Raw genomic sequence first — 27,980 nt, 5'->3', positions numbered from 1 at the left:
ACAAGCATTGTCAGTGGGGTAGCCAGATTCATTTAATAACGGGGTTACTCATTTAACAACTGCAGTGATTCACTTAACAACTGTGGCAAGAAAGTTGGCAAAGTTCACTTAACAACTGTCTCACTTAGCAACATTGTGATCGTAAGTCCTGGACTGCCTGCAGTATGTTTTGGCAATTAGTTTTAAAAGCATTCGAGTTTCCTTATGTTGCCAGCAGTTATATCATCCCAACAGCCTAACTATGGCAATCTCCCTCTTTGTGGTTACGTGTACTTTATTTTTAGCCATGTCCTTCTTAGTCTCTAAAACCTGACTAAAGATCTTCCTTCATTCTTGGGTCTTCGCATTGATTGGTGAACAGTGGTGTCATGTTTGCAAGTTGTGCTGATTGAACTGTTTCACCTCACAGGGCCGTGTCAAGCGGAAGAGGAGAATTCAGAAAGACGATCCGCATCCATTTCTAATTTTATCCCCTGGTTTTGGTTTGCAGTGCCCCACAATCGCAACCTGAGAGTGTGGCATTGGCTCATTCCAGCAGTGCAGAATCTGAAAGCACAAGCGATTCAGACAGTTCCTCCGATTCTGAATCCGAAAGCAGCTCTAGTGACAGCGAAGGAACTGATCCTCCAACAAGAGTCTCGACACCTGAGGTACAGTGTCCATTTTCTAAATGTGTCCTCTGTATACTCTGGATCAGTGTTTTTCAACTGTGGCAACTTTAAGATGTATGGACTTCAACTCCCAGAATTCCCCAGCCAGCCATGCTGGCTGAAGAATTCTGCAAGTTGAAGTCCACATATCTTAAAGTAGTCCTGGTTGAGAAACTTAGTCTAGATCAGGGTTTCTCCACCTTACTGTCTTCAAGACATGTGGACTTCAACTCCCAGAATTCCCCAGCCAGTATGGCTGGCTGGGGAATTCTGGGAGTTGAAGTCCACACCTCTTAGAGCTGGCAAGGTTGAGAAACACTGATCAAGACAGTGATTTCCTTTTTTGATGTTTTTCTCCCTCTTCGTACAAGAACATGTTGGAAAACTATTCTTACCATTTCTAGATAGCTTTGCACCATCTCCTATTTTCTACACTACCTTTGGTAAGCATACAAGACCAGCACATATTACTGTGGCTTCCACATGGAACAATCAGGACTTGCAGCTAGAATGTACACAGAAGGAGAGAGAGTTAATGAGTTTTCCTTTTCCTGATACCCCCCCTACTCCCTTCCCCCCAAATTCTGCAATACATCTCCTGGCTGTTGGCTATGCCGATCAGGAATGATAGAATTTGCAATCCAACAGAACACAAGGCCAATCATTTCAGGAAAACTGCTGTAGTTAATGGGAAACTGCCAGTTCCTTAAAAAGAGTTAAATATAGGGTCAGGATATTAATCAGTTATTCTGGTGCCTTTTCATTTGTCGACTGAAATAAGGGAAATTGGAAAATACTTGCTTTTCATTGACCAACTGAACACTCTGCAAACTTTTTCCATAGGTTAATAGAAGAGGTAGATAGTTGTACACAGGATTATTAATTCAGAAATGTTGCTAACTGGGGTTGGTCTCATTGCATAAACACACACAAACACGCACACACACACACATCTATATATGTGACACACAGTGGTATATCTACATATCTTATAATTGCATTCCTCTCTACCCACTTTGGTCAGCTATGATTTGTAAATTCCTTGAGCCCCTCCCTGAGGGAGATAGATGGACTAGAAACACAAAGTATAAATAAATAAATTAAAAATTCACAGTAGTTACTTAGCCATCTGAAGCCATTTTTAAAGAAAACTTTTATAATGATAAGCACTGACAAAATTGCAGGGTGTCTGAACTTTGGCTCATTAATTATATCCTCTATCACAGGGGTGTCAAACTCAATTTCACTGAGGGCCGCATCAGTATTGCGGTTGCCCTTGCTGGGCCGGGTGGGTGTGGCCAGAGTGGGTGCAGCCTACTGGGTGGGTGTGGATGGAGTGGGTGTGGCCTACTGGGTGGGTGTGGCCAGTTTTACATCATTTGCATCAAGGATGCCTATGGGGGCCTGTGTGGAAGTGGGACAGATCTGAGGGTCTCTGGCAGAAGGGGGTGGGACCGGGGCAAGTGCCAAGGCATGGTCCACCGGGGCAAGTGCCAAAATGGCCACCACAAAATTGTACATTGGCTCCCGGCTGGCCTGGGCCAGGGCCAAGGCAGCAGGGCCCGTTCCCTCACTGTTTCCAGGATGGCTTCGCGGGCCACATGAAACCACTTTGCGGGCCACATCCGGCCCCTGGGCCTTGTGTTTGACATGTCTGCTCTATCATGTGGAAGCATTCTAAGTCATCTTCTGAATATAACTGTAATGTCCTTCTGGGTATCCCCAAAAGATCACTTGAACTTGGATTCCAGTATTTGGAGTCCAGTATTTAAGTATTTGGATTCATGTATTCCAGTATTTGAGAGGAGGAGGAAGGGGTCAGCTTATTTTCCAAAGCACCAGAAGGCAAGACAAGAAACAATGGATGGCAACTAGTCAAGGAGAGAAGCAACCTGGAATTAAGGAGAAACTTCCTAACAGTGAGGACAGTTAACCAGTGGAACAGCTTTGCCTAAAGACATTGTGGGTGCTCCATCACTGGAAGTTTTTAAGAAGAGACTGGACAGCCACTTGTCTGAAAAGATATAGGGTCTCCTGCTTGAGCTGGGGTCTGGACTAGAAGACCTCCTAGGTCAGAGGTGTCAAACTGCCAAACCGCAGGCCGGTTGCATCATACAGAGGCCACGCCCACCCCAGCTCTGGCAATGCCAAAAAAGTCGCGATACGTTCCGACGCATCACGTGATGTGGCAAGTTTGACACCCATGTCCTAGGTCCCTTCCAGCTCTACTCTGATTCTGGATCAAACCTGAATCTGTGCGGGGTATGTGGGTTACTCAGCACCCCAATTCTGTTTCTAAATTCTAACTCAGGCCTTTTCATCCTCCCTGTTTTGATGGTTTATTTTTGCATTTAATAGGCAGCACAGTGTTTATTTTTCACTTTCAAAAATAACCCTTTGAGAAAAGTTTTAAAAGTTAGTTAAGAATTTGCATGGAACATTCAGTCCTGTAAGCAAAGTTCTGCCTCCTCCTGTTATTATTTCCCCCCCCCCTTCGGACTTGGGTGGGCTCCATGTAATTTTACTTGGCTTGCTTTCTTCACTTTTGGAGACTTCCAGTGACCTACTTGGGAACTCAAAATAGGAAAAAAGCACCAGCTTTATAATTAAAAGCAGCCCTATGTTGAAACGATTTCAGGAACAAAAAGAAAAGTTGACTTCATCATCTTTTGCCCTGTTAGAATAGCACCATGTTGACGGGATTTTGGATTGATGCAAATTTTTTTTGTGGAGTACACTTTTTATTGTGGACACGTATAACATAATTTTTGCCAAGTTAGTAATTCTATATCTGAGCTACCCTACTTTGGAAAGAAATGAATCTTTACACATAGAAAACTAGCTTGTTAGGAACAAATATTCTAATGTAGAATTCTTTTATTGGGATTTTTTTATATGCTTTGTGTCCTTTTTATATTGTATTGTATTTTGGGGGTTCTGTTTTTAATTGTAAACTGGCCAAAATCATATACTAGAGATGGTTGTCCATATAAATTAAGGTTATTAATTTAACCAAATAAGTGCTTAAAGTCTTAACAACATGCAGAAAGGAAATGGAGATGGGAGGGAGGGAGGGAGGAAAACAAAAATTGAATTCATAGTTCTATTTGACCAGTGGTTCTCAACCTTTTTAATGCCGCAACCCCCAACTGATCGTAAGTCGAGGACTAAACCGGTCGTAAGTCGAGGACTACCCGACCGGTCGTAAGTCGAGAACTTTCCCTGCCTGGGAGTGCCACGCATGCGTGGTGCCGCCCCTTGCACTGGCTGAGGCGTAGCTGGCAAGCGGCAGAGACAGAGCAGGCTGACTACCGGCTGGGCCACCAGCTGGCCCAGCCCAAGGGAGGTAAGGCCCCCACCGGAAAAGGGGAAAAATGGCGGACAGCCTTGCTTGGCGATCCCCGTGAAATGGTCGATCGACCCCAAATGGGGTCGTGACCCATAGGTTGAGAACCACTGCATTTGACAGTGGATGAGAGAGCAGATTCTCTCCTCCTGTTCTGTCTGATGGTTTTAGGTATTCTGGTTAATGGGAGACACCAAAACATGTCTCCCTTCAAATGTGCATTACATGATAGGTAATCCTCAACTTACAACAATTTATTTAGTGACCGTTCAAAGTTACAACCTACGACTGTTGCAGTATCCCCATAGTCACATGATCAAAATTCGGCTCCTTGGCAGCTGACTCATATTTATGAATTTAGAATGTAAAATAGGGCAAAATTCACTTAACAAACAATAAAAATTTGGGATGAATTGTGGTCATAAGTCAAGGACTACCTGTATACTTAGTGAGTTTTTATTTTCAATTTTAAATCTTTCAGTCCAATTACCTTTAGGAAAAAGCATCTTGGAGACATCAGCATGCTCTTGCCCAACAGCCACCCCCATAAAGTTGCAGGGGGGGGGGAGTTTTTTCTTCACAACCCCTGACTGGATCCAGCCCTTTCAAACTCAGTATTTCTTCCATTTGACTTCTCTTGACATGCCAAATCCAATCCTGTTCTGTTCTGGGAGAATTATCTTGCATATAGACAGGATTGGAAAGAATAAGTAACAAGTTAGAGCAAGCCTGTGGATTTTGTCTTGCAGAATTCTTTCCAACCCCTTTGTCAAAATGGAAGCATTTTTTCCTATGTAATGAAACAATACTCTCTCTCTCTCTCTCTCTCTCTCTCTCTCTCTCTGTGTGTGTGTGTGTGTGTGTGTGTGCGCGCGCGCGTGAGTGGTGTTTCTGCTTTCCTGACCAGAAAGGCGGATGGGGCTTAGAACTGAGATGCATTGAGGAAGAAACAGTATTCTGGAATGTTTTTCTCCTCAGTGAATTTGGCTTATTTTCAAATTAAATCTTTCTTTTTGCCAGTTCCCCCCCCCGTCCCCCCATTCCTGAATTCCATTCTGTCCAGTGTTTGGAAAGCTATCCCACTGACAGACAAAGAGAGAGCTTTACATAATGTGTTTCCTATATCTCATTGGACTGGAAAGAATAAAAAAAAAAAGAATGGTGACTATGTTTTTTTTTTTCCTTCCCTTTTCAGCATCTTCCCTACACAGAGGGAACCATTCAAAATTGGGTGGCTAGGTAGAAAGATTTAGGCCTCCTTGGGAACCTTAGAATCTAGATCAATCATTATCAGTATAGGTACAGTATAGGTCAGCCTTCTCCAAAATCAATGTCTTTTGAAGATAAGGGCTTAATTCCCAAACCCAACGGTGAGAATCTAGAAGGGTGTCCAGTTGAGGAAACTGCTAAACTAAACCCCAATAAAAACTTGAAGGGTATTTCTGCATTTAACAGAATAACAGAATTGGAAGGGACCTTGGAGATTATCTAGTCCAATCATCTGCTCAGGCAGGAAACCCTATACCATTTCAGACAAATGGTTGTTCAGTCTCTTCTTAAAAACTCCCAGTGTTGGAGCATTCACAACTTCTGGAGGCAAGTTGTTCCACTGATTAATTGTTCTAATTGTCAGGAAATTTCTCCTTGGTTCTAAGTTGCTTCTCTCCTTGATTAGTTTCCATCCACTGCTTCTTGTCCTGCCTTCAGGTGCTTTGGAGAATAGGTTGACTGCCTCTTCTTTGTGGCAATCCCTTAGATCAGTGATGGCAAACCTTTTAAAGACTGAGTGCCCAAAAACCACTCCACCCACCCCCGCCCCACCTGCTCCACCCCCACCCCCTGCCCTGCCCACTCTCAGGGCCACCCACCACCTCCATGGCCTGCCACAGATCGTCCAGGCGGCCTGGACCATGCCCTCCACCCACGCCCCGCAGCATCATCTGCACACAATGGGGTATGAGGGCAGTCTGCTGCCCGGCTGCCATGTCCTTGGCTGCACTGCTATGCACGGGATGCGCCCAGGGGCAACTCTCCTCCAGGGGGGCTGCTGTTGAGGGGGCCGTGGAGGAGGCGGGGCTGGGGTGATGGCACGCGTGCCCACAGAGAGGCTCTGAGTGCTGCCTCTGGCATATGTGCTATAGGTTCGCCATCACTGCCTTAGATATTGGAACACTGCTATCAGGTCACCCCTAGTCCTTCTTTTCATTAAACTAGACATACCCAATTCCAGCAAGCGTTCTTTATATTTCACATTTCAATATATATATATCCTATTGTTTAGCCTTTGATGACATTTTTTATGAGCCATCCAGGGTCATCTTGGGAGGTGTTTCATGCCTTAGGAGACAATAAGGAAAGATAATGAGGAAGCAAGATACCTTTGGATGCCACATTCTGTTTTTTGTTGTTGTTTGTTTGTTTGTTTCAGTATCTGTTAACTTGGGAATACAGTCAATAGACATAGTCATGGTTCTCGGTGATTCATCAATCTTAGTTGAGGGGTAGGCAACCTTGGCTCTTTTATGACTCGTGGACTTCGACTCCCAGAATTCCTGAACCAGCATGGCTCAGCTTGGAAACCTCTCCCTTTCCCCTCAGCATGGCTGGCTCAGGAATTCTGGGAGTTGAAGTCCACGAGTCATAAAAGAGCCAAGGTTGCCTACCCCTGTCTTAGTTCAAACTAGAGTGCAGAAATTGTTAATTTAAAGCAGAATCCCATGCAGTTTTTGATGACCTCTTGGGCACGTGTTCATTCCCCCCCCCCCTTTCCCCTTTTCTTTTCTTTTCCATAGCCTGATCCACAAACATCCAACAGATGTTGGCAGCTGAACAACTGGCTGATCAAAGTAAACCAGCCAGTATCTCCCACAGAGAGTTTCCTGGAAGATGACCATAGTAGAAGCAGCGTCCAGGAGAGCAAAGGACAAGGAAAAACTGTCAGCTCCAGCAGTGGCAATGGAGGCAAAAGGGAATGTCAGATGGCAGACGGTCACTCCAAAACTGGCAGCAGAGTTTCTCGGTCAAGTCAAGGCGTCCATCTCCCTACCAAACGCAGTTACCAAAAGTCTCCTGTAGCCCCGGAAGAGTCTCACCACCAGACGGTGGGCAGTAAGCAACCCAGGAAATCCAGCAAAGCTACAGTCCAGGAGGAACCAAAGAGAGGCCTGACGGTTGAAAGTGAGCCCCCTGGACCTTACGGGGCCAAAGACCAATCTTCCAAAGACAAGCCTAAGGTGAAAACGAAAGGGAGGCCGAAATCTGATGATAAGAAGGAATCGAAACCAACTGCCCCGGAAACCACGGAGAAGAAGAAGCACAAAGGTTTGCACCAAACGCTGAAAACATTATTTGCTCACGAGGATGCAAAAGTAGACGCGGCGGGCAGCGCCTTGGACCCGTTGCCCCTCAGTCCCCTCAGTGAGAGCCCGAGGGTGGTTGCTACAGGTCGAACTAATGGCTCCAAGGGGTCTCTTACTGTCAAGGAGGAACTTCAAAGGGACAAATATATTTTGCCTATCAGGGATAAGAAGTTGCTGTCGCCCTTGAGGGATTGCCCCGTCCCGCCAGGGCTTGTGGTTAAAATTGAGCTGGCTCTCCTCTCACGGATCCCTCAGCCACCCGAAAAGGGGCTCTTCTTCCCTAAAAAACATGAACTTAAAGAGAGCCATGGTATGACAAAGCAGGGTATCGACAAAAGAAGCACAGATGCGCCAAGCAAAACTCTCAAAAAGAGAAAGGTAAGGCACTTTGGTGGAGAATGGGCGGCTCTGGCATTGACCCAGATGAGGTAGAGCTAATAATCCATGAATTTGTACCCTTCGGGATTGCAGCTCTGGTCTTTGCATTGCATGTAGATGATTAAAATCAGAGAAAAATAAAATTGCAATTAAAAAACCAACATCATCAACAGGAAGAAAGCTGTAATCAACACGAGGGCTTTACTGGCCTAATTGGACTTACGTCAAAGATATCTTTATCGGACTTACGTTAAAGAGTGTTGATTTAGGTCAGGGGTCTTCAAACTTGGCCCTTTCATGACTTGTGGACTTCAATTCCCAGAATTCCTCAGCCAGCGTGCCTGGCTGAGGAATTCTGGGAGTTGAAGTCCACCAGTCATAAAAGGGCCAAGTTTGAAGACCCCTGATTTAGATAAATTCACAGAGACTCCATTCTTCCCTCCATTGAGAAAATGGCCTATGTAATCCTTTTTTTATAGTTGTGGTGTGTGCAGTTCTGACTGACTCCTCTCAAAAGATTCTCTACAGATTGAGGAAGTACAGCTAGTCCTCGACTTAAAACAGTTCATTTAATGACCATTCAAAGTTACAACAGCACTGAAAAAAAGTGACTTAGGACTGTTTTTCACACTTTTGACGATTGCAGCATCCCCGGGGTCACATGATCAAAATTCAGACGCTTGGCAACTGACTCGCATTTCTGACGGTTGCAGTGTCCCAGGATTATGTAATCACCTTTTGTAACCTTCTGTCAAGCAGGGTCAGTGGGGAAGCCAGATTCATTTAACAATCATGTTACTAATTTAACACCCACAGGGATTTACTTAAAAACTGTGGCAAGAGAGGTGGTAAAATGGGGCAAAACTCACTTAGCAAATGTCTCGCTTAGCAACAGAAGTTTTGGGCTCAACTGTGATCATAAGTCAAGGACTACACGTACAAGAAAGAGCATTCAAAATTAGCTGCGTGTTAGATTAGCTTAAAATCAATTTCCGAATCAAATCAAAATTTCATTTAATTTAATCCACGAGTATTTTCCCCCAGTGAAAATTGTTCATGCCAGTTATGCCCTCAGAGAGGACACCTCCAATGTGACTATCATAGTTAGCATCCTCAGCAACTCCCATTTGTAGACAACAGATGGCCCATATCCTAATTTAACTTAATTCAGCTTTAAATATATCCAACTTGATGGTCATTGACACAGTTTATGGCAACAAATTCTGTAGCTTGGAGATATAGAATTTATGAAGAACTATTAACTTCCCACTGTTTGGTTTCAGGGCACATAAACGCAAGTACTAGTTTACATACCATACTTTCCGGCGTATAAGACGACTTTTGAAAGCGTTGAAATCGGTGCCGAAGTCGGGGGTCATCTTATATGCCGAGTCGTCTTATACGCTGGAAATAATGGTAGTCTCTGGCGTATAAGACTACTTTCTAGGCATGCAACTCGGTGCCGAAGTTGGGGGTCGTCTTATACACCGGATCGCCTAATACGCCAGAAAATACGGTACTCTTTAACTTGTAGGAGGACTCCGTTAAAATCTTGAATTTCAATTATAAAAAGCTATTCGAGCAAGGGTGCAACATGAAACTTTGAAAACAAACACAATAAGCAAGTCTTATCAATCCCAGTCACTGATAGGGTTTCTAGGTCACTTAGTTTATTTTAGAATAAGTGCTTGTAAGTGGAAGATGAAGGAAACCTAGCAAAAGAGGCAACTTTCAAGCTAATCTCAATCTCTTTCTCCTACTTCCACATTTGATTCCTGTTCAGCTGTCTTGATTAAACTGATTTGATTCCAGTTAAATTGAGGAACCACAGCTGTGTGGAGCCAAAAGCCTTTCTACAATCTGGTTCCCTCCAGATGTGTTTGTGGAGCAGTTTCCAGAATTTGAAACTGGCATGGTACATAGTCAGAGTTTGGTATCACTTCCCAGGATCTGAGCTGTTAGATATCTTCAGTACACTTAAGTTAGAAGCCCCGTAACAGTTCTCATCTACATATAATTGAAACTCCCTAGAAACGTCATTCATGAAATATGTATAAAGCGATATAAAGAGATTTATTGAATCATCAGCAAAAACAAATTTCTACTTTACTCTTTGATTTTGGTAGTGGTAGGAACTCTTCTTTTCCCTCAGTTATTTTTAATAATTTATGAAGATAATGATTTCTTAAAAGCCAGTTTTGTGCAAGGGTTCAAGGGCTGGCCTAGAAACCAGGAGACGGTGAGTTCTAGTCCCATCTTAGGCATGAAAAACTGGCTGGGTGACTTTGGGCCTGTCACTCTTAGTCCAACCCACCTCACAGGATTGTGGGGAAAATCAGAGACAGGGTTATTTGGCATGTTTGCTGCATTGAGCTATTTAATAAAAAGCTGGGATAACAAAAAAATTCTAATAATAAAAGAACGACAATTCTATAATCTTGCCTGCTGGATGATAAAGTTTGCTGAATTAGTCAGCCTCTGTCAAAGATACGATTTCCAATCTCATGTGAATTTTTTCATTTTATTTCTATGCCTCAGTGATCCGTAAAGGGTATAATTGTAACAAGTGCCGTATTTTTCAATAAAAAGCAAATAATGTTGGTAATAACCCACGACTCGGTCTCACACAGGGAAACCGTCACTAGACCTTTCTGACTGTAGTACAGTAGTTTAATTATAAAGCCTGTGAGAAAAAGCTTACGGCATAGTGGTCCTATCAGGCAGTCATCCAGTCTCCCTTATTTTATTTATGGGGACCCCACCTTTATTATATGATAAGTAATTCAAGGCTGTGAAAGTCCCTAATATTCCTCACTCTTCTTATTTTCCCCACAATAACAAACCTGTGAGATGGATTGGGCTAAGAGAGAATGACTAACCCAGGGGTAGACAACCTTGGCTCTTTTATGACTCGTGGACTTGCTGGCTCAGGAATTCTGGGAGTTGAAGTCCACGAGTCATAAAAGAGCCAAGGTTGTCTACCCCTGGACTAGCCCAAAGTCAATGATCTGGCTTTCATGCCTAAAGCAGGATTAGAACTCCCAGAATCCTGGCTTCTAGTCTGGTGTCTTAACCACTAGACTAAACTGGCCTCCTAGTTATTGTTCAAGAGAGACCATTTCCCTTGCCTTTTAAATAATCGGTCCCCTTTAGGATGTTTTGAATTTCTCTTCCCTCGGTTCTTTCTTTCCTCCCCTCCTAACATTTTGGTTGCTCTTAAGGAGGGGGAGTAGCAAGGATGGGATAACAACTGAGCTGAATCTTGCTTGTCATGGTAGAACTGATTGTTGCTTCTGATGTGGCTACAGGTGTGCAGCTCTCCATGTTGCACAGGTGTGTAGTCAGAAAGGGGACACCTCCTTAAGTATTTAAGGGTTGTATTTGTCTTTTTATCAGCAGGAAGAGGCACTGAGAAATGATCAGAAGAAGGTCAAGCTGGATAAAGAAACCAAATCTTCCTCATCTTTAGGCCATAAAGATTCCAGTAAAACTAAGTGAGTACAAAGCTGTTATGTATTAAGCTAGTAAAATCTAGGCTAGTAAGTTGAACACTCTGTATTGAACTATGGTGGTTCCTTTTTTTTTCTTTTTTAAAATTTGTTTTGGCTACTAATCATTCAATAAGAATGAAGATAACAACAAAATTATTATGGCTGTCTCTCAGTGAGAAATCTAACTTTTATATGATTAAAGTTGAAATTCTGTCCTAATAGCAAATTTAAACCCTCAAACTCTGGTTGATTAAATTAATTGTACATTAGCAAACAATTAGTCTGTTAATACATGTTCAAACTGTTCTTTCCTTTGGATTTCTTCTGAACCACATAATAAATTTCAGGAGTTGCAGAAAAGACACTTGCCTTTTTGACTACATAAACTTGATAATCACTGGGGAGTTAAATCTCTTACATGCAATCTGGGCTGGGTCTGTTTGTGTGTGGAAGCAAATGTTCCTGCTCCTGTTTGTAATGCAAAGCAGAAACGTGTATTATAATAACATGTATGTATAATAAATGCATACAGGTATTTTATTGTTTCCATGCCTATTCTATCACAAGCTGTCTGGAGGTTGCTCACCTAGATCAGTGTTTTTCAACCATTTTAAGAGGGTGGACTTTGATTCCTGGAACTTTCCAGCCAGCAGTGAGGGTTAGATATTCAGGACAAGGTGTCCCATCCATTCCTCCTCCCCTCCTCAACACCAGATGAGCTGATCAACAGCATTTGGAATAGCTTTTGGTGATAAATAATCCTTTCAAATGATAAGCTAGACTTAAATGTTGAGTTTGGCTAGCTTTATGTCCTACCTATGTCCTACAACTTGAGGAATGTCTGAAGACAACTTCCTTAAATTTGCTATTGAAGTGTGCAAAACAAAATAATGTGATAACTCTAATAAAGACTCAGTCTTCTGCATTAAGACAGGGGAAATTTTTGGACTGGGGACACTTAGATTCAAATTATCTCAGTGTACCTCAGCCTCAACGTTAGCTCCCTAGCAGGTAAGGTAAAAGTGTGTGTGTGTGTGTGTGTGTGTGTGAGAGAGAGAGAGAGAGAGAGATGTGTGTAGAGAGTTGTTATATATTTTGTGTTCTTTATAATAGAGGTAAAATATAAATGTCTTTAAAAAGTAATCTGGGATTCATTGCAAAACTCTGGTATCCGTTGAAAATAGAACTGAGTGGATACTTTGTGCAAGATTTTTTTAATCATTGCACTTGTGTGGATAAACATTTTATTGTATGACAGTACTCTAATATTTGTGCATACATATGCATGTTAATTAATTGCAATTTATAATGAGCAAAGTATTAAGGTTAGAAAAGCTGATAAAGTTTTTTTAAAAAAGAATTTGTGTCATTTAATTGGAACTGAAAATTATGAGTGGATGATCCCAAATGTAACTGTGAAACTTATCATACATCTACTTGATTTATTTATGCAAAAGTGATTATCTGAAGTTCAAAGTAAAAACTTTTTTTAAACTCCACTACAATATCTAAATAGCTAGAAAGCTCTTTGAGTCCAACAGCTGGAACCAAGCTTTGCTGCACCTAAATTTAAGCTTTTATGAGACCTATAGTTCGTCAATATACTTCACTTCAGATCAAGGATGCGTCTTGGTATTCATTTCAGCTATCGCTTATGAATATTATCAGCAAGTTAATGAATCAGCCAAAAGTACCTGACTTTTTCTCCCTCTGTTGCTCAAGAGGAAAATGTTTGTTGATTAGTTATCTGCCTGTTTCAGTACCTTTTATTGAGTAAACAGAACTCGGGTGCTGTGTGCTTAATTTTCATTCCAGGCTGCTCTCCTACAATTTTAAAATAATACTCCTTGGAACTCACACTGACCTGATAATTCCTTCCCTAGGATGTCGAAGCTCTCGGTAACAGAGACTCAAAGGAAAGAGATGCCACTGCCCATGCCACCACCGCTGTCTCCCGTGCAGCCTGCTCAGAAGCCACCTAAGACAGCTCAGAAGCGGCCAAAGAACGAAAACGATGCCTGCTATCCAGTTCCCGGTCCCAGTATCGGCACTGCCAAGAGCAAAGAGAGCCACAGAGAGCCCTCGTGCTCCAAGCACAGGAAACTGGAGGGAAAACCTTTGGAAAACTCCAAAAGTGACAAAGTAGGTGTGATTTTGGAACTTGGGTTGTTAAGAGGAGAAGTTGTAAAAATTGGCAGATTTCACCGTACTGATAAGTTTTCAACTTGCAACGGTTCGTTACAGCGGCACTGAAAAAAAAATGACCGTTTTTCACACAACCGTTGCAGCCTACCTGCTACACTCACCTGAATACAATTCAGATGCTTGGCAACTGGCTCATATTTATGACGGTTGTAATGTCCCGGGATCGTGTGATCACCTTTTGTGACCTTCCGACCAGCAAAGTCAATGGGGGGGAGCCAGATTCACTTAATAACCGCATTGCTAACTTAACAGTTGCAGGGATTCACTTAAGAACCGTAGCATGAAAGATCATAAAATTGGGCAAAACTCACTCTTCTATTGCTTAGCAATAGAAATTTGGGACTCAATTGCGATCGTAAGTCGAGGACTGCCCTGTATTGTGAAAGTGATTCTTTTCCTCTAAGGATCCTTGAATATCACAATTACGTGGATCAAAATATATCTATAGATAAGCTGCTGCAGGTATACTCTCCATAGTGGATGTCCCAGCCAGAAATTTAGATGGGAAAAGAAGGGAATATTTGAACTGTTTAAATATAGAGAGAAGTAGAGATATTGTAACGTATCTGCTTGCTGTATTATTCAGAATTCAATCTACTCAAGGTATCTTGGTGGCCAGCCAGCTGGCTTTTATTAATGATTGTATAAATGCCTTTAAGTTTGTCAATGGGTTTGTGGCATGATAGCTGCATAAGAACTTTTAACTTTGAGATGCTTGGGACCAATTAAAGGACAGGAGATAAAATGGTTAGCACACAAGTGTCAAACTCTTATTGCATCACACATGACATATTGCGACGTTTTTTGCCTTTGCGGAGCCCGTGACGCATCCGGCCCGTGGGCTGCCACTTTGACACCCCTGAGTTAGCAGAAACATCTTACTTTTAACCCTAAGATGAAATAAGCTTAACTATATGTAATTTTGGCCGATTATACAAGATTTTTTTCTAATTATGGTGTGGCTTCCGTCAAAAGCTACAACTTGGCCAATGTTGACTTTCTCATGAGACAAGGAAAGCCAATTGTTTTTTCAATATAAGCTTTCTTGCAGTCAAGAAAACAAAACCCAATGAACAGAATAAAATAACTCGAAGAGTTATCTATTGATGAGATTGCTCCTCAACTTTTGAATTTATATAATCTTGTCGTTTGAAGATAATATATTTCTTTGGTGAGGAAGTTTGTCTGCTTTAGTCTCTAAAGCAGTGTTGTTGTTTTTTTAGAACACTGTTAAGTGAATCATCACTTTCTCCAAATTAAAACAACCCCAAATGCAGTTCATTTAACACTGAGATAATGTTGGGTTATTTTTATTCCCTGACACTGATGGATGCAAAATTGTTTCCTGTTTTGGGCATTTGTAAAAAAAGGATTTGTGCAATGTTTTTCTGTTGATTATAGTAATAGTAATAGTAGTAAAGTTGGAAGGGACCTTGGAGGACATCTAGTCCAACCCCCTGCTCGGGCAGGAAACCCTACACCATTTCGGACAAATGGCTGTCCAGTCTCTTCTTAAAAACTTCCAGTGTTGGAGCATTTACTGCTTCTGGAGGCAAGCTGTTCCACTGATTAATTGTTCTCACTGTCAGGAAGTTTCTCCTTAGTTCTAGGTTGCTTCTCTCCTTGATTAGTTTCCACCCGTTGCTTCTTGTCCTGCCTTCAGGTGCTTTGGAAAATAGCTTAATTCCCTCTTCTTTATGGCAGCCCCTGAGATATTGGAATACTGCTATCATGTCCCCCCTTGTCCTTCTCTTCGTTAAACTAGACATACCCAATTCTCGCAACCGTTCCTTATATGTTTTAGCCTCCAGTCCCCTAATCATCTTTGTTGCTCTTCTCTGTACTCTTTCTAGAGTCTCAACATCTTTTTTACATCGTGGTGACCAAAACTGGATGCAGTATTCCAAGTGTGGCCTTACCAAGGCATTGAAGAGTGGTATTAATACTTCACGTGATCTTGATTCTATCCCTCTGTTAATGCAGCCTAGCACTGTGTTGGCCTTTTTGGCAGCTGCAGCACACTGCTGGCTCATATTTAAGTGATTGTCTACTAGGACTCCGAGGTCCCTCTCACAGTTACTACTATTGAGCATGGTGCCACCTATGCTGTACTTGTGCATTTGGTTTTTCTTGCCTAAATGTAGAACCTTGCTTTTTTCACCATTGAATTTCATTTTGTTAGTTAGTGCCCAGTGTTCAAGTCTGTCCAGATCCTTCTGTATCTGAAGCCTGTCTTCTGGAGTGTTGGCTATTCCTGCCAGCTTGGTGTCATCTGCAAATTTGATGAGTTCCCCATCTATCCCTTCATCCCTTAAAAATGCTTTCGTCCATTCAAACGTTGCAAGGGCCAAGAACAAGCTTCCTCATGGTCTATAAAAAGCGAGATCAAATTAGAATATAGAATAATAGGGTTGGAAGGGACCTTGGAGGTCTTCTAGTCCAACCCCCTGCTCAAACAAGAGACGCCATACCATTTTGGTCAAATGGTTGTCTAGAGTATTGTTGAAAACCTCCACTGATGGGAGCATCCACAACTCCAGATGGCAAGCTCTTCCATTGATTAATTGTTTGTTCTCACTGTCAGGACTTTTCTCCTTAGTTCTAGGTTAGATTTCTCTTTAATGATCTTCTTGTCCTGCCCTCAGGTGCTTTGAGAATAGGTTGACCCCTTCTTCTCTGCGACAGCCCCTCAGCTACTGGAAGGCTCCTGTCATACCACCTGTTACATGCATCACGTATTACAATTAGTAATGCTGGGGCAAACAAAAATGCATGCTCATTGAAGAATGCAGAAGTTCTGTTGTGACTTGTAGCTATTTCTGAGTTACACGTATTTGTCATTCTTCCTCTCCCGTCTTTCCAGGGCTCTGCAGATGATGTCCCAAACCCTTTCCCAGTGCCTTCTTTGCCAAACGGTACCTCCAAGCCAATGAAGCCTCAAAGCAAGCCTCACCGGTAAGGATATTTTGTTTTACCTCCCGGCTGTGACATGTTGTTTTTTGAGTTCTCAATTTCTCTTGTAGCCTATTAGACCAGCTCGGGTTTTCATCTTGGTTTTTATTTTCCCACTGGGTTGATTTCATAAGTTCACTGAGAAAAGCTTACTAAATATATAGAGATCTTTGGGCTGTTCGTTCAAAACTCTGGAATAAAATTTGTATCTGATATGTTTGCCTACTCTGAAAAAAACCCAACACTTTTCTCTTGTGTATTTCAGACAACATCCAATAGAATTTCACTTAAAGGATGCCAAAAGGTTGAAGCACAAAGCTGATGCAATGGTAGGTTTGCCTGCAGAAAAGTTGCAAGTGAATATGCTTGGTTCCAAATAGTACAGTTAACCTGAGGGAATGCTAAGATAAAGCGAACCCACATTGAGAAATAACCATGGATCAGCTTCAAAGAGCTCTGTTATGATGTGAAAATGAGATTAAATCTCTCTGCCATATGTTTTTTCTGTGATCTAGAACAGGTTGAAATCTTCGCAAAATGTTTCCACCTCAGGACACCCACTCCAAGCTCAAAACTGAGGATTCTCCAACTGGGAAGCTGTCTTTTGAGATTGGAAGTGTGTTGAAAGACAGAGCAGGCGACACACTGTTCCAATCTCAGAAGACAGCTTCGCAGTTGGAAAGTTGGAGGATTGAGGATCTCAATAAACAATTATTTAAGTTAAGGAAAGAAACCATACTTTCTCCAGTGTATTGGCTTGAGTTCACTGAGATTCAAAGGACAATATATTGTCCACCTGGATTGGTAAACAAATGAATGCTTCACAACATATATGTACGGGTCTTTATAAATCCACTCTAGGGATATCATTTCATCCAGAAAAACTGATAAAAATTGTGTAAGTGAATAAAACTATGTTACAAGTCCCAGTGATAGTGCACTTCATTCTTAGAGAGTCTTCTGTTGCACTTAAGTATTCCATTCTTCTAGTACAGTGGTTCTCAACCTGTGGGTCGGGACCCCATTTGGGGTCGAACGACCATTTCACGGGGGTTGCCAAACAATGTAGTCTGCCATTTTTTCCCCCTTTTCCTTAGCTTTTCCTTTTCCTTTTATTCTATTGGCTTTTGAAAGCCAATAGAATAGACTCTCTTGAATAGAGTCTAATTCTATTGACTTTCAAAAGCCAATAGGAATTGTCCAGGCTGTCTCTGCCCTGCTGAGCCCGCCAAAAGTCCGATTCTGCAAACGGTGCTGCACCAGTTGAGTAGTCCTTGACTTACAACTGGTTGAGTAGTCCTCGACTTACGACTGGTTGGGGGTCGCGGCATTAAAAAGATTGAGAACCACTGTTCTAGTATGAGAGAAATTATCTTTAAATTGAGATTGAAGTTCAGCTCTAGGTGGCTAGAGTCATAATACTGTTTTTCCTAGACTTTTTACTTAATACACTCTATGAAACCAATTGCTTAGGTTTAAGCCACCAAGGTCTACTATAATATTTGAATCAAATCGCTTTTGTCTGGTGCTTTTCAAATGCCTTTGACCACAAGCATAGAATGACCATTGACTATGATGCCTATACAAAACTGTGGAAGAGTGTCAGGAAAACAAAAGTGCCTCGCCTGGGTGGCTTGTTGGTTAATCAATGCTAATTTTGTTTCCAATAGACAGACAAAGTTGGAAAGGCCTTCAAATACTTGGATGCTGCCCTGTCCTTTATTGAGTGTGGCATTGCAATGGAATCGGATCCCCTCTCACCAAAGCCAGCCTATACCATGTTTGCAGAAACCATAGACCTCATTAAGTAAGTAGACAACTGTTTCGGTTACACCTGCTGACTTCACATTCTTCCTTTTATATTCAGAAGTTTCCGCACTGAGTTCACGGTTCTGCCTTGTAGCTTTTTTGTTTTCTGCCTATCTCAGGGGTAGGCAACCTTGGCTCTTTTATGACTCGTGGACTTCACTGGCTCAGGAATTCTGGAAGTTGAAGTCCACTAATCATAAAAGAGCCAAGGTTGCCTACCCCTGGCCTATCCTCTGAATCTAGTTACCAGACCTTCCCTGTTTTTACTCATGTTTAGATCCAAAACCATCCCCTTCTAGATATTTTTTCCTCTTATATTCAGGGCCTTCTAGTTTTCATGATGTTTTCCTTTCTGTTCTAAGGAAGCTAAGGAAAGAAGTACAGCTCTAAGCTTACTTCAAATAAGATTCTTCTAGTTCAGGAAGTCTGCAAAAGTGGAGAAACCTACTGAGGTCAAGAACTACTTAGTGAAGGCTGGAATAAACCCACATATTTGCAAGTAGTTGGAAGCAAATATTATTTACAGTTAGGCTTCTAAGGGAGCTTAAATAATGCAAATTAGCAAATGTATAAAAAGGAGTAAGTGAGAAACCTAATAGTTCCTTTCTCTCCCTCTCATATTTTAATTCTTGTTAAATTTCCCCCGTTTATTGTTCCTTTTGTTAACATGCATAAAATGCACACACGCTAGTGTAACTTTGCTATATTCTTTTTCTTTGCTTTGTTTAAATAATAAAGGCAATTATCAGCAGTGTTATTGCTTAGTTGTTGGACAAAACCTCCATTAAAAAAAAGTTAAATATCTGTTTCTTCCTATATTTTTTCCCTCCAAAATAGCCATATCTTTTTTTTAATGTATATATTTTGAAGAATCTGATAGCGAAGTGACTCCTCAAAACCAATCATAATACTCCACACTCCTGCTTAATCCTTAAAAAGAGCAAGATAAAGTAATTTCTATTAATTTGGACTGGAGGATGCATGTTTACATTTTCCTATCAGCCCCAACCAGAACAGCTGCTTGAGGCTCTGTTATCAGGATAATGGCTTCATTCCAGCATCTGCATTGTAGATTCTTGAGCACCAGAATCCTCCTACATACAATTATTGTCATTCTCTGCAGCCTCATTAAAAGACCCATGTGCTTTCACTTAGACATCTGGCTTGTGGAAGTCTCCTTCTCTGATGCAGTTGATAATTTTCTTTCATTCAACTTATGGAAGTATGAAACACAAATGAAAATGAAAATAGTGGGAAAATGGAGAGGGAAAAGTGGAAAGAAAGAGGTGTAGGGGAAACGGAAAAAAAGAGAAAAAAACATTGACTTCAAATCGCCTTAGCGCAGTAGAATAACATAATAACATGACAGCCTCAACTTTTTACTTTTTGCATATTTAACATGTACTAGCCATTAATATAATAACAAGTTTGCCTAATCAGTAAAACCCAAAGTCAGCATTTCATTTCTCTCCCCCCCCCCACCCCGCCCTCAAGCACAAAATCTGGAAACGGTTCCCAAGTAGAAACAAAGTTAGTTTCTTTTCTTTGATTAAAGCAGTTAATTTAGCTACCTCTGATAGTTTCATTTGTTTTTCCAGCCATTCATCTATTGTGGGAATTAAAGCATCTTTCCATTTTTGTGCACAAACTAAAGCATTCTTGCTGCTGTCAAGTAATATAACAGTGAGGTTACAGACTCCCCCCCCCTCAAAGTTCTCTTCTGACACATTAATAAGCCTGGCATTCATAATCAAGTCATGGCTTGTTCTGCCTTTTTATTCCATGCCAATCTGCCTATTTGTTTATTTCTCCATTCACTTTTTTATGTTTGACTTTGGCCAGAACTAGGGAAGGGATTTGAAGGAGAGAATATTAGAAATGAAATGAGAGGTAATGAAATTTAGGGAGGAGATCCCGAAAAACCTCACTGTTTATCTGTGGGGGTTTCCCCCGCTCCCCCATATCTGCCCAATTCTGTAAAACTAACCTTCTGTTTGACTGCTAGTTCAGTGCATCACAACATCATGTTTTTATATGCCGATGGAACTAAAAATAAGTGTAATTTGTCTTCCCGTAGATTCATAATGACATTAAAATCCTTTGCGGACTCTTCAACAACGACGCAAGAAAAAATCTTCATTGTGTTTTGGTGAGTGGCTCTGCGTTCTGTTTCTAAGCATTCTGAGTTAAAAAAAACATGTTAAAAGTGCCTAGCTTTCCACTTTGCTTTGCTGCGATGTGTGAAGAATCTTCAACTGCGTGGAACAATAGTTTCTAAACAGCTGCGTGTGTTCCATGTTCATTGTGTTTTCACAGCATGCGCTGCCAAGCCATTCTGTACATGGCAATGTTTCGCTACAAGAAGGACACAGCAATAAAGTATTCCCGGACTCTTAATGAACATTTCAAGGTAGAGAGTGAAAAGTTTCAACTGAGGATGGAAGGGAGGGTAGTTCCAACAATATTATGTCAGTGGGTGAATGGTTTCCCCAAGTCGGGTAGGCAACCTTGGCTCTTTTATGACGTGTGGACTTCAGCTCCCAGAATTCCTGAGCCCGCATGGCTCAGCTTGGAAACTCTCTCTTCCCCCTCAGCATGGCTGGCTGAGGAATTCTGGGAGTTGAACTCCACGAGTCATAAAGTGGCCTAGGCCAGAGATAAGTAACCTTGGCTCTTTTATGACTTGTGGACTTCAACTCCCAGAATTCCTGAGCCAGCATGGCTCAGCTTGGAAACTCTCCCTTTCCCCTCAGCATGGCTGGCTCAGGAATTCTGGGAGTTGAAGTCCACGAGTCATAAAACAGCCAATGTTGCCTACCCCTGCCCCAAGTGAATGATAAATATCTGAAACACTGTAACATGGGAACTACAAGTATGTTTAAAGTTTTTTAGTACAGGTAGTCCTCAACTTACAACAGTTCATTTAGTGACCATTCAAAGTTACAGTGGCGCTGAAAAAAGTGACTTATGACCGTTTTTCACACTTATGTACATCCCCAGAATCACGTGATTTACATTCGGATGCTTGACAACTGACTCCTATTTATGACGGCCGCAGTGTCCCGGGGTCATGTGGTCGCCTTTCGCGACCCCATTCCCCAAAGTCAATGGGGGAAGCCAGATTCACTGAACAAAATGTATTACTAATTTAACAACTGCAGTGATTCACTTAACAAATGTGGCAAGAAAAGTCGTAAAATGGGGCCAAACTCACTTAAAGAAATTTTTCACTTGGCAACATAAATTGTGGGCTCAGTTGTGGCTGTAAGTTGAGGACTACTTGTATTCTATTTATATAATGGTTTTTTTTTTTTAATATTGTAAGCCAGAGTTACTCTGGGGTAAGATGAGCGGCCAATAAATTTGATTTATTGATTTATTGATTGATTAAATAAATAAATGTTCATGAAAAATAAGTGTTTCCTTTCTGTGTAAATAAAAACATGAGTTGAAGTTATTTATGATCTAAATAGAATTTCCTTGCTTATTACAGAGTTCCTCTAGAATTGCCCAAGCACCTTCTCCATGTGTTGCAAGGTAATATCATAAACTTGTTACAAAAATTAATTTTCTTTTCTGGTTAATTGTAAGATTTGTATATAGGCTACAAAGAGACCAAAAGTATGAATTGGCTGGAAACCAGTTTGAGGATCTCTCAGAATATAAATTGTTGCTAGTTTATTTCTCAGGCTCATCACTTGTCACTTTGGATTTGATGGCCTCTTGCTATGGAATAAGGAGGGATAGCTTCTGAGTAGACATGTAGAGCAGGGGTCCCCAACCTGTGGGCTGTGGCCCACTACCGGGCCACGTGAAGAGATGGCCAGTCACACACCCCACACACTTGCGCTAGCGGCAAGCATCCTGCCAGCGCTAGCACTGCCCTGCCCCCGAGCGTCCTGCCGGCGCTAGTGCTGCTCCAAGCATCCCGCCAGTGCTACCGTTGCCCCTCCCCTGAGCAGGGCAGTACATGAAACCACGCCCCCTCTGGCCCACAGAAAAAATCCTCTGATGTAGAGGATTGCCTGGCATTCTGCTCAAGGGAAACTACTTTTCATGGGGTAGATAGGGACTGTGGAGATCCAAGTTCAAATCCTTCTTCAGCTATAAAATTCACAGGATTCATAGTTTAGATTAGAGCAAGTTCTTTCTTTCTTTCTTTCTTTTTTCTTTTCTTTTCTTTTCTTTCTTTTTTCCTTCCTTCCTTCCTTCCTTCTTTCTTTCTCCTTTCTTCTTTCTTTCTTTCTTTCTTTCTCTCTCTCTCTCACTCTCTCTTTCTCTCCCTTCCTTCCTCTCTTCCTCCCTCCCTCCCTCCCTCCCTTCCTTCCTTCCTTCCTCCCTCCCTCCCTCCCTTCCTTCATCTCAGGCTAGTTAATGATGCATGTTTTTACTTTTCCTGTCCTGGTCAGAACAGAATACATTAACATTTTTCCAAAAGCAGAATATACCACATTTTGAAATGTCAAGGCCCTCATCATAATTTTAAAAATCAAGAATTCATGCTGACTTGGAAGTTGAAGTTTAACGGAATGAAAGGGCACCAGGTTGGGAAAAAAATTATCAAAGCAGCTTTTAAATCTATAGAACTTAAACAAATCCTGGTGACTGAACAGGCTGTTGATGTGTGAAATGCACTTATTCAGAGTTGAGTATGCAGACAGTCTTCAACTTGAAAGCAGAATTAGCACCAGAATTTCTGTTGGTGAGCAATGCATACTGAGCAATTTTAATCAACCAAGGAAGGAAGGGAGGAAAGTGGAGCAGGAGATTTTGGGAAATTACAGGTAGTACTGTTGATAAATAAGGCAGTTAAGTATGTCATGCCTGCTCTTACAACTTTTTATGCAATGGTTATTAAGTGAATCACTGCAGTTTTTAAATGAATCGTGCAATCTTTAAGTGAATTCTGCTTCCCCGTTGACTTTCTTCATTGGAAGCTGGCTGGTGAGGTCACAAATGACCCCAACGTTGCAGTCGTCATAAATACATACCCGTTGCCAAGCACCCAAATTTTGATCATGCGACTGCGAAGACACTGTGACCGTCATAAGTGTCACTTTTTCCAGTGCCATTGCAACTTTGAATGGTCGCTGAAGGATAAATTGAGGACTATCTGTATTCCCCCCCAAAATCTCCCACTCCGTTTTCCTTCTCTCCTTGGTTTGCCCACCAGTGCTCAGCATGCATTGGCCACCAGGGATGTTCAGTCCTCTTTTAACCATTTGTTGGACTAAATCAGGGGTAGGCAACCTTGGCTCTTTTATGACTCGTGGATTTCAACTCCCAGAATTCCTGAGCCAGCATGGCTCAGCTTGGAAACTTCTCCCTTTCCCCTCAGCATGGCTGGCTCAGGAATTCTGGGAGTTGAAGTCCACGAGTCATAAAAGAGCCAAGGTTGCCTACCCCTGGACTAAATGTTAGAAATCCTTTTAGTTATTTCCCCCCTAAATTCCTTCATGCCGCCTCCTAAGGCTTCATTCCTTCTTGATGACTGGTTCTACTTTTGTGGTATTTCTTTTGACTATAAGACTAAACACTTTTGTGTTTCATCCTTCAGGAGCATTGGCACCCCTTCTCCTCTTTCCCCAATGCCTTCTCCGGCTGGCTCAGTCAGCTCCCAGACGGGTTCCAGCGCCAGCAGCTGTGGAAGTAGCAGCCTGGGCTCCTCAGTCAGCGTCCCTCATTATATCCCGACCATCACCTCCTCTTTTGTTAACATCACTTCTTATATTCTGTACGCCTATGACTTCTGGGAACAAGCCGATCTTTTGGCTAGGAAAAATAAGAGTAAGAGTTTGTTTGTTTGTTTCTTACTGACTTGCAAATTTAGTTTCCTAAAGTCCTATTCCCCTTGAGCACAGTTTTGCGCAGGGTTTAGCAAGTTCATTTGGGAGAGTCCAAAGGCTAGCACAGTGATGGCGAACATTTTAGAGATCGAGTGCCCAAAAACTGGTCCCGCCCCAGATCCGCCCCGCCTGCCCGCAGGGCCACTCATCGCCTCCAGGGCCTGCCGTAGATCGCCCAGCAGCACCATGGCAGACACACCCTCTGCCCGCGCCCCGCAGCATTAACTGCGCGATGCGGCATGAGGGCAGAGGCGTGTCTACGCTGCTTGGCTGCCGTGTCCTTGGCTGCCCTGCTCTGCGTGGGCCATGCTCAGGGGTGACTCTTCTCCAGGGGCGTTGCTGGTGAGGAGGGGGTCACGGGGAGAGGCAAGGCTGGAGCAGCGGCAAGCGTGCCCAGAGAGAGGGCTCCGAGTGCCGCCTCTGGCACCCGTGCCATAGGTTCGCCACCACTGGGCTAGCAGCATCTCTAAATAATTCTCGGCTTTCCTTGCTGACAAGAGACTCTGCTTGCCAACCCTCAGGACCTACTCATAGCCAGGATAAAACAAGTATGAAGTTGGTTTGTTCCTATAAATCAGATATTTATCAGCTCAGTACAGATTACCAATAAAGGAGAATATTTCTAGCTCAGGGTTGAAATGAAGTATCCTTGGTGCTCTCCAAGTTTGGTTGTTGTCTTGTGGATGCTCCTAACTGGGTAACATCATCAGTGCTCAGTACAAATTCTTCATTTGAAGTATGCTGGCAGGAGCCAGACCAAAAAACAATGCTTGCACCAGATTATTGCTACCATTGTTGCTGTATTGATAGTGTGTATTCTGAAATACATGGATAACCCCAATTCTTGGAAAGGAGAATTATTGCATAGTAATAAAATGGGTTGCTTATCGGATTAGTATCTATAAGTAACCCACATTGGTAGCCCAGGCCAAATTTTGAAGAAAATAAGACCTAGGAAATTAGCTAAGGGGGAAAAAAACTTGAATTTTGCTAAGATAGCTGACAGTTAAGTTAAAACAAAAGCCATTTTCACGATTAATCCTTCTACTTAAGTTTTCTGTCTGAATTGGTATAGAGTTTCCTGCCTGAGCAGGGGGTTGGACTAGATGACCTCCAAGGTCCCTTCCAATTTTATTATTATTATTATTACCTTATATAATACATCTGGCTGGGGAATTCTTTGAGTTGAAATCCACGTATTTTAAAGTTGCCAAGGTTGAGAAAAAATGTGTTCTATAGGTTTAAGGACCTTGTCTAATTAAAGAATCAAACATGATGCTTTTCTTTCTTTTCTTTTTTTCTTTTCCTTTTGGCTTTCAGAATTTTTTTCCAAGCTCAATGCTGCTGCCTGCTTTCTCTCGTTGAACAGCAGCATGATCGAACTAGTACACTACACCCGCCAGGGATTGCAATGGCTGAGACTGGAATCAAACATGCCTTAATGGGTGATTCAAGGTGAGGATTTTGCCTTGGACTCTTTTGCACTTTGAAAGCCTCAGAAATAGCCTTATGGGCTGACTGGTTGGATTTGAAAAAAAAAAAAGAAAAAAAAAAGCACCTGGAACAAGTTTGAATTAAACACGATTTGAAGGGATCTGGCACCACTGGAAAACCTTTAGAGACTGCATTTTCTCCTATGCCAATGGGCCACTTAGAAGATAAAGAGCGAAGAAGAGGCCTCAAAGTGGAAGATGCCTTTCTTTCAAAGGACAAAGTGCAATTGTCCCCTTTCTCTATCCCTGCCCCTCCCTATTCCCTTCATTGGTTTCTTTGTGTTAATGGTCTATAAACATTTCTAGTAATGAATAACCAGCAAGATAATTGATCAGTCAGCACACATGAAGAAGCACCAGTGAAATCCATTTCCCAAAGAATTTTCTACATCTAAGGATGCACCGATAGACAGGGGCCCAGTGCGTGATTCTGATTTTTATTTTGTTTTTTAAGTATAAATCACCAACTCCTCTCAATTCTGGCAGGTGGCGGAACCCGGATAGCCGGGTGCAATTTTTCAGCCATAATTTGAATTTTCTGTTAAAACTAAAAGCGGCCTTCCTGCCAGTCCCGCTTCTCCATGTGCTCCTCATGGCCATTGGTTGCACTAGTCTTCTGACCTGTAGCAGGCCTATCCCATTTTTTTTCTAGCTTCTTTTTCCTTTCCCTGTCTGTGTGTTCGTTTGTTTTTGCTATTTGTGGCAGCAGTTGTAGCAGTTTCAGCTGTCATGGGTGGTAGTTTCATGATACTGCATTTGGCACACTGACAATCTCATGAGCGTCTCACGGAATCTACAGTGCCAGAATCGCGTTTGAGCAGAAAGTCGATGTGATGTTGATTCCAACACACCTCTCTAAATTAGGGATATGGGTCTGGTTTATCCCTGGAGTAGCTGTAAGGAAATACACAACTAAGGGGAATGGGTTGTCACTGCTGCTGTTACAGATGCTGCTCCGTTAGATCTTAGTAGCTCCACACAAAGAGCACCAGGCCAAGAAGGGGGAGACCCTACAAGAATTTCCTAGCACCAAATAAAAGAGGTGGCATTTGAAGAGGCCTCTTCTACGTATATGGAATTGTTGGGAAATATTGAAAGATCTTTGGGAGGGAGGAACTTTGAAGTGTGCCATTTCAGTTCATCTTGCCTAACATGGCAGGTTCAGATAGTGCCTTGGTTGATGCACAATTTTTCATTCATGCTGGCCAGGGCACTGCCTGGCCCAGTTTCTCACGATCCCTTTCATCTGAGAGTATTCTGTTTCCTCAGTTGTAAGATACTTTGTCTACTTGGAGAACCCTAGATTCTTCAATGCAAGTACATATAGTTGTCTCTGGTCCACAAGCATCTCTCTGCTTCTTTTATTAATTTATAAAAATCCCCCATTAATGAGCGTGCTGCATTTGTTTCCTATAACCTGTTAAGCATAAGAAATACAAGCATTCTGTTTAATCTAAAACACATGTTGCCACCCTCTTTTCAGCCATGCTTTTAATCCTCCCAGTCGCATCTGTTATCGCTTGACTTAAGCAGGCCAGTGGGGAAATGAATACCTTCCAGATAAATTATACTTAAGTGTGGTTATAGGTTGGGCTGATTCCCGATTCCCAGAGTCAATAAGTTGGAATCAAACATTTCTGTGTGTTTGCTGTAAATGCAGACAACTATTTTTGCGGAGTTAATGTAGAGCATTCTTATTTTCCCATAGATTTATTTCCTTACCAACACCAGTAATAAACCTCATGATTTCACATTTTGAAGATAGACTCAATTGTAGAGAATCTTACTGATTCTTTCAAGGCAGATTTGATTTGGTGATAATGCAGTCCCCACAGGGGGGGGGGAGCATGAGAAGCATAAGCAAAAGAAAACCCTTAGAGAATTTCCAGAAATAACCCACTTCTACTTAGGAAAACATTTTTTTCTCCTTCCAAGCATTTAAATCCAAGTTAATTAGTCTGAACCCTTCTGAATTGGTGCAAGTCACACACACACACACACACACACACACACACACACACACACACAACAACAGACTTGTTGGAATTGATGGGTGATAAAAAAACAGCTTCACCTTCCATCTTGCATTGCCTGCCTCTCAAATTGCAATTGGAGAAATGGTGGGGAACAGCAGAAGACACTGTCTCCGATCCTGATTGCTGATGGGCAGAGAGCAGAAGCTGCAGACCCCGAGCACTTTTCGAATGCTTAGCTCAGGGGTCTTCAAACTTGGCCCTTTTATGACTTGTGGACTTCAACTCCCAGAATTCCTCTGGCTGAGGAATTCTGGGAGTTGAAGTCCACAAGTCATAAAAGGGCCAAGTTTGAAGACCCCTGGCTTAGCTTCATTCCTGTACTGCAAGCATCAGCAGCCTTTTGGGGTCCTAATACTACCCTACTCCTGATCTGCTGAAGCCTCATGTCAGTAAGAAGTTGCTCAAGATTACTGAC

At 42.1% G+C, this 27,980-nt stretch overlaps 1 protein-coding gene across 6 annotated transcripts in view; it reads left to right on the top strand.

Annotated features, from left to right (window-relative positions):
- Nucleotides 1-25,626, top strand: part of AFF1 (AF4/FMR2 family member 1) — a 146,060-nt gene extending 120,434 nt beyond the window's left edge. For 4 of the 6 annotated variants that reach the window (XM_039361185.1, XM_039361183.1, XM_039361187.1 and 1 more), the window contains 12 exons: nt 491-650; nt 6,789-7,733; nt 11,130-11,227; nt 13,108-13,366; nt 16,293-16,384; nt 16,647-16,710; nt 18,052-18,188; nt 20,268-20,339; nt 20,507-20,600; nt 21,684-21,727; nt 23,748-23,977; nt 25,357-25,626. In XM_039361185.1, coding sequence (XP_039217119.1) covers nt 491-650; nt 6,789-7,733; nt 11,130-11,227; nt 13,108-13,366; nt 16,293-16,384; nt 16,647-16,710; nt 18,052-18,188; nt 20,268-20,339; nt 20,507-20,600; nt 21,684-21,727; nt 23,748-23,977; nt 25,357-25,478 — 2,317 coding nt within the window. In that variant the 3' untranslated portion in view covers nt 25,479-25,626. The remainder of the gene's footprint in view (nt 1-490; nt 651-6,788; nt 7,734-11,129; nt 11,228-13,107; nt 13,367-16,292; nt 16,385-16,646; nt 16,711-18,051; nt 18,189-20,267; nt 20,340-20,506; nt 20,601-21,683; nt 21,728-23,747; nt 23,978-25,356) is intronic. The other 2 variants (XM_039361186.1, XM_039361189.1) reach the window with 2 other exon arrangements.
- Nucleotides 25,627-27,980: the final 2,354 nt, after the last annotated feature.

The sequence above is a fragment of the Crotalus tigris genome, unplaced genomic scaffold (genome assembly GCF_016545835.1).
Source record: "Crotalus tigris isolate CLP2741 ecotype Arizona unplaced genomic scaffold, ASM1654583v1 scf7180000019218.882973, whole genome shotgun sequence".
NCBI classification, from domain to species: Eukaryota; Metazoa; Chordata; class Lepidosauria; order Squamata; family Viperidae; genus Crotalus; species Crotalus tigris.
Note: the sequence above shows the minus strand (reverse complement) of the source record. Positions and strands in the feature narration are given on the sequence as shown.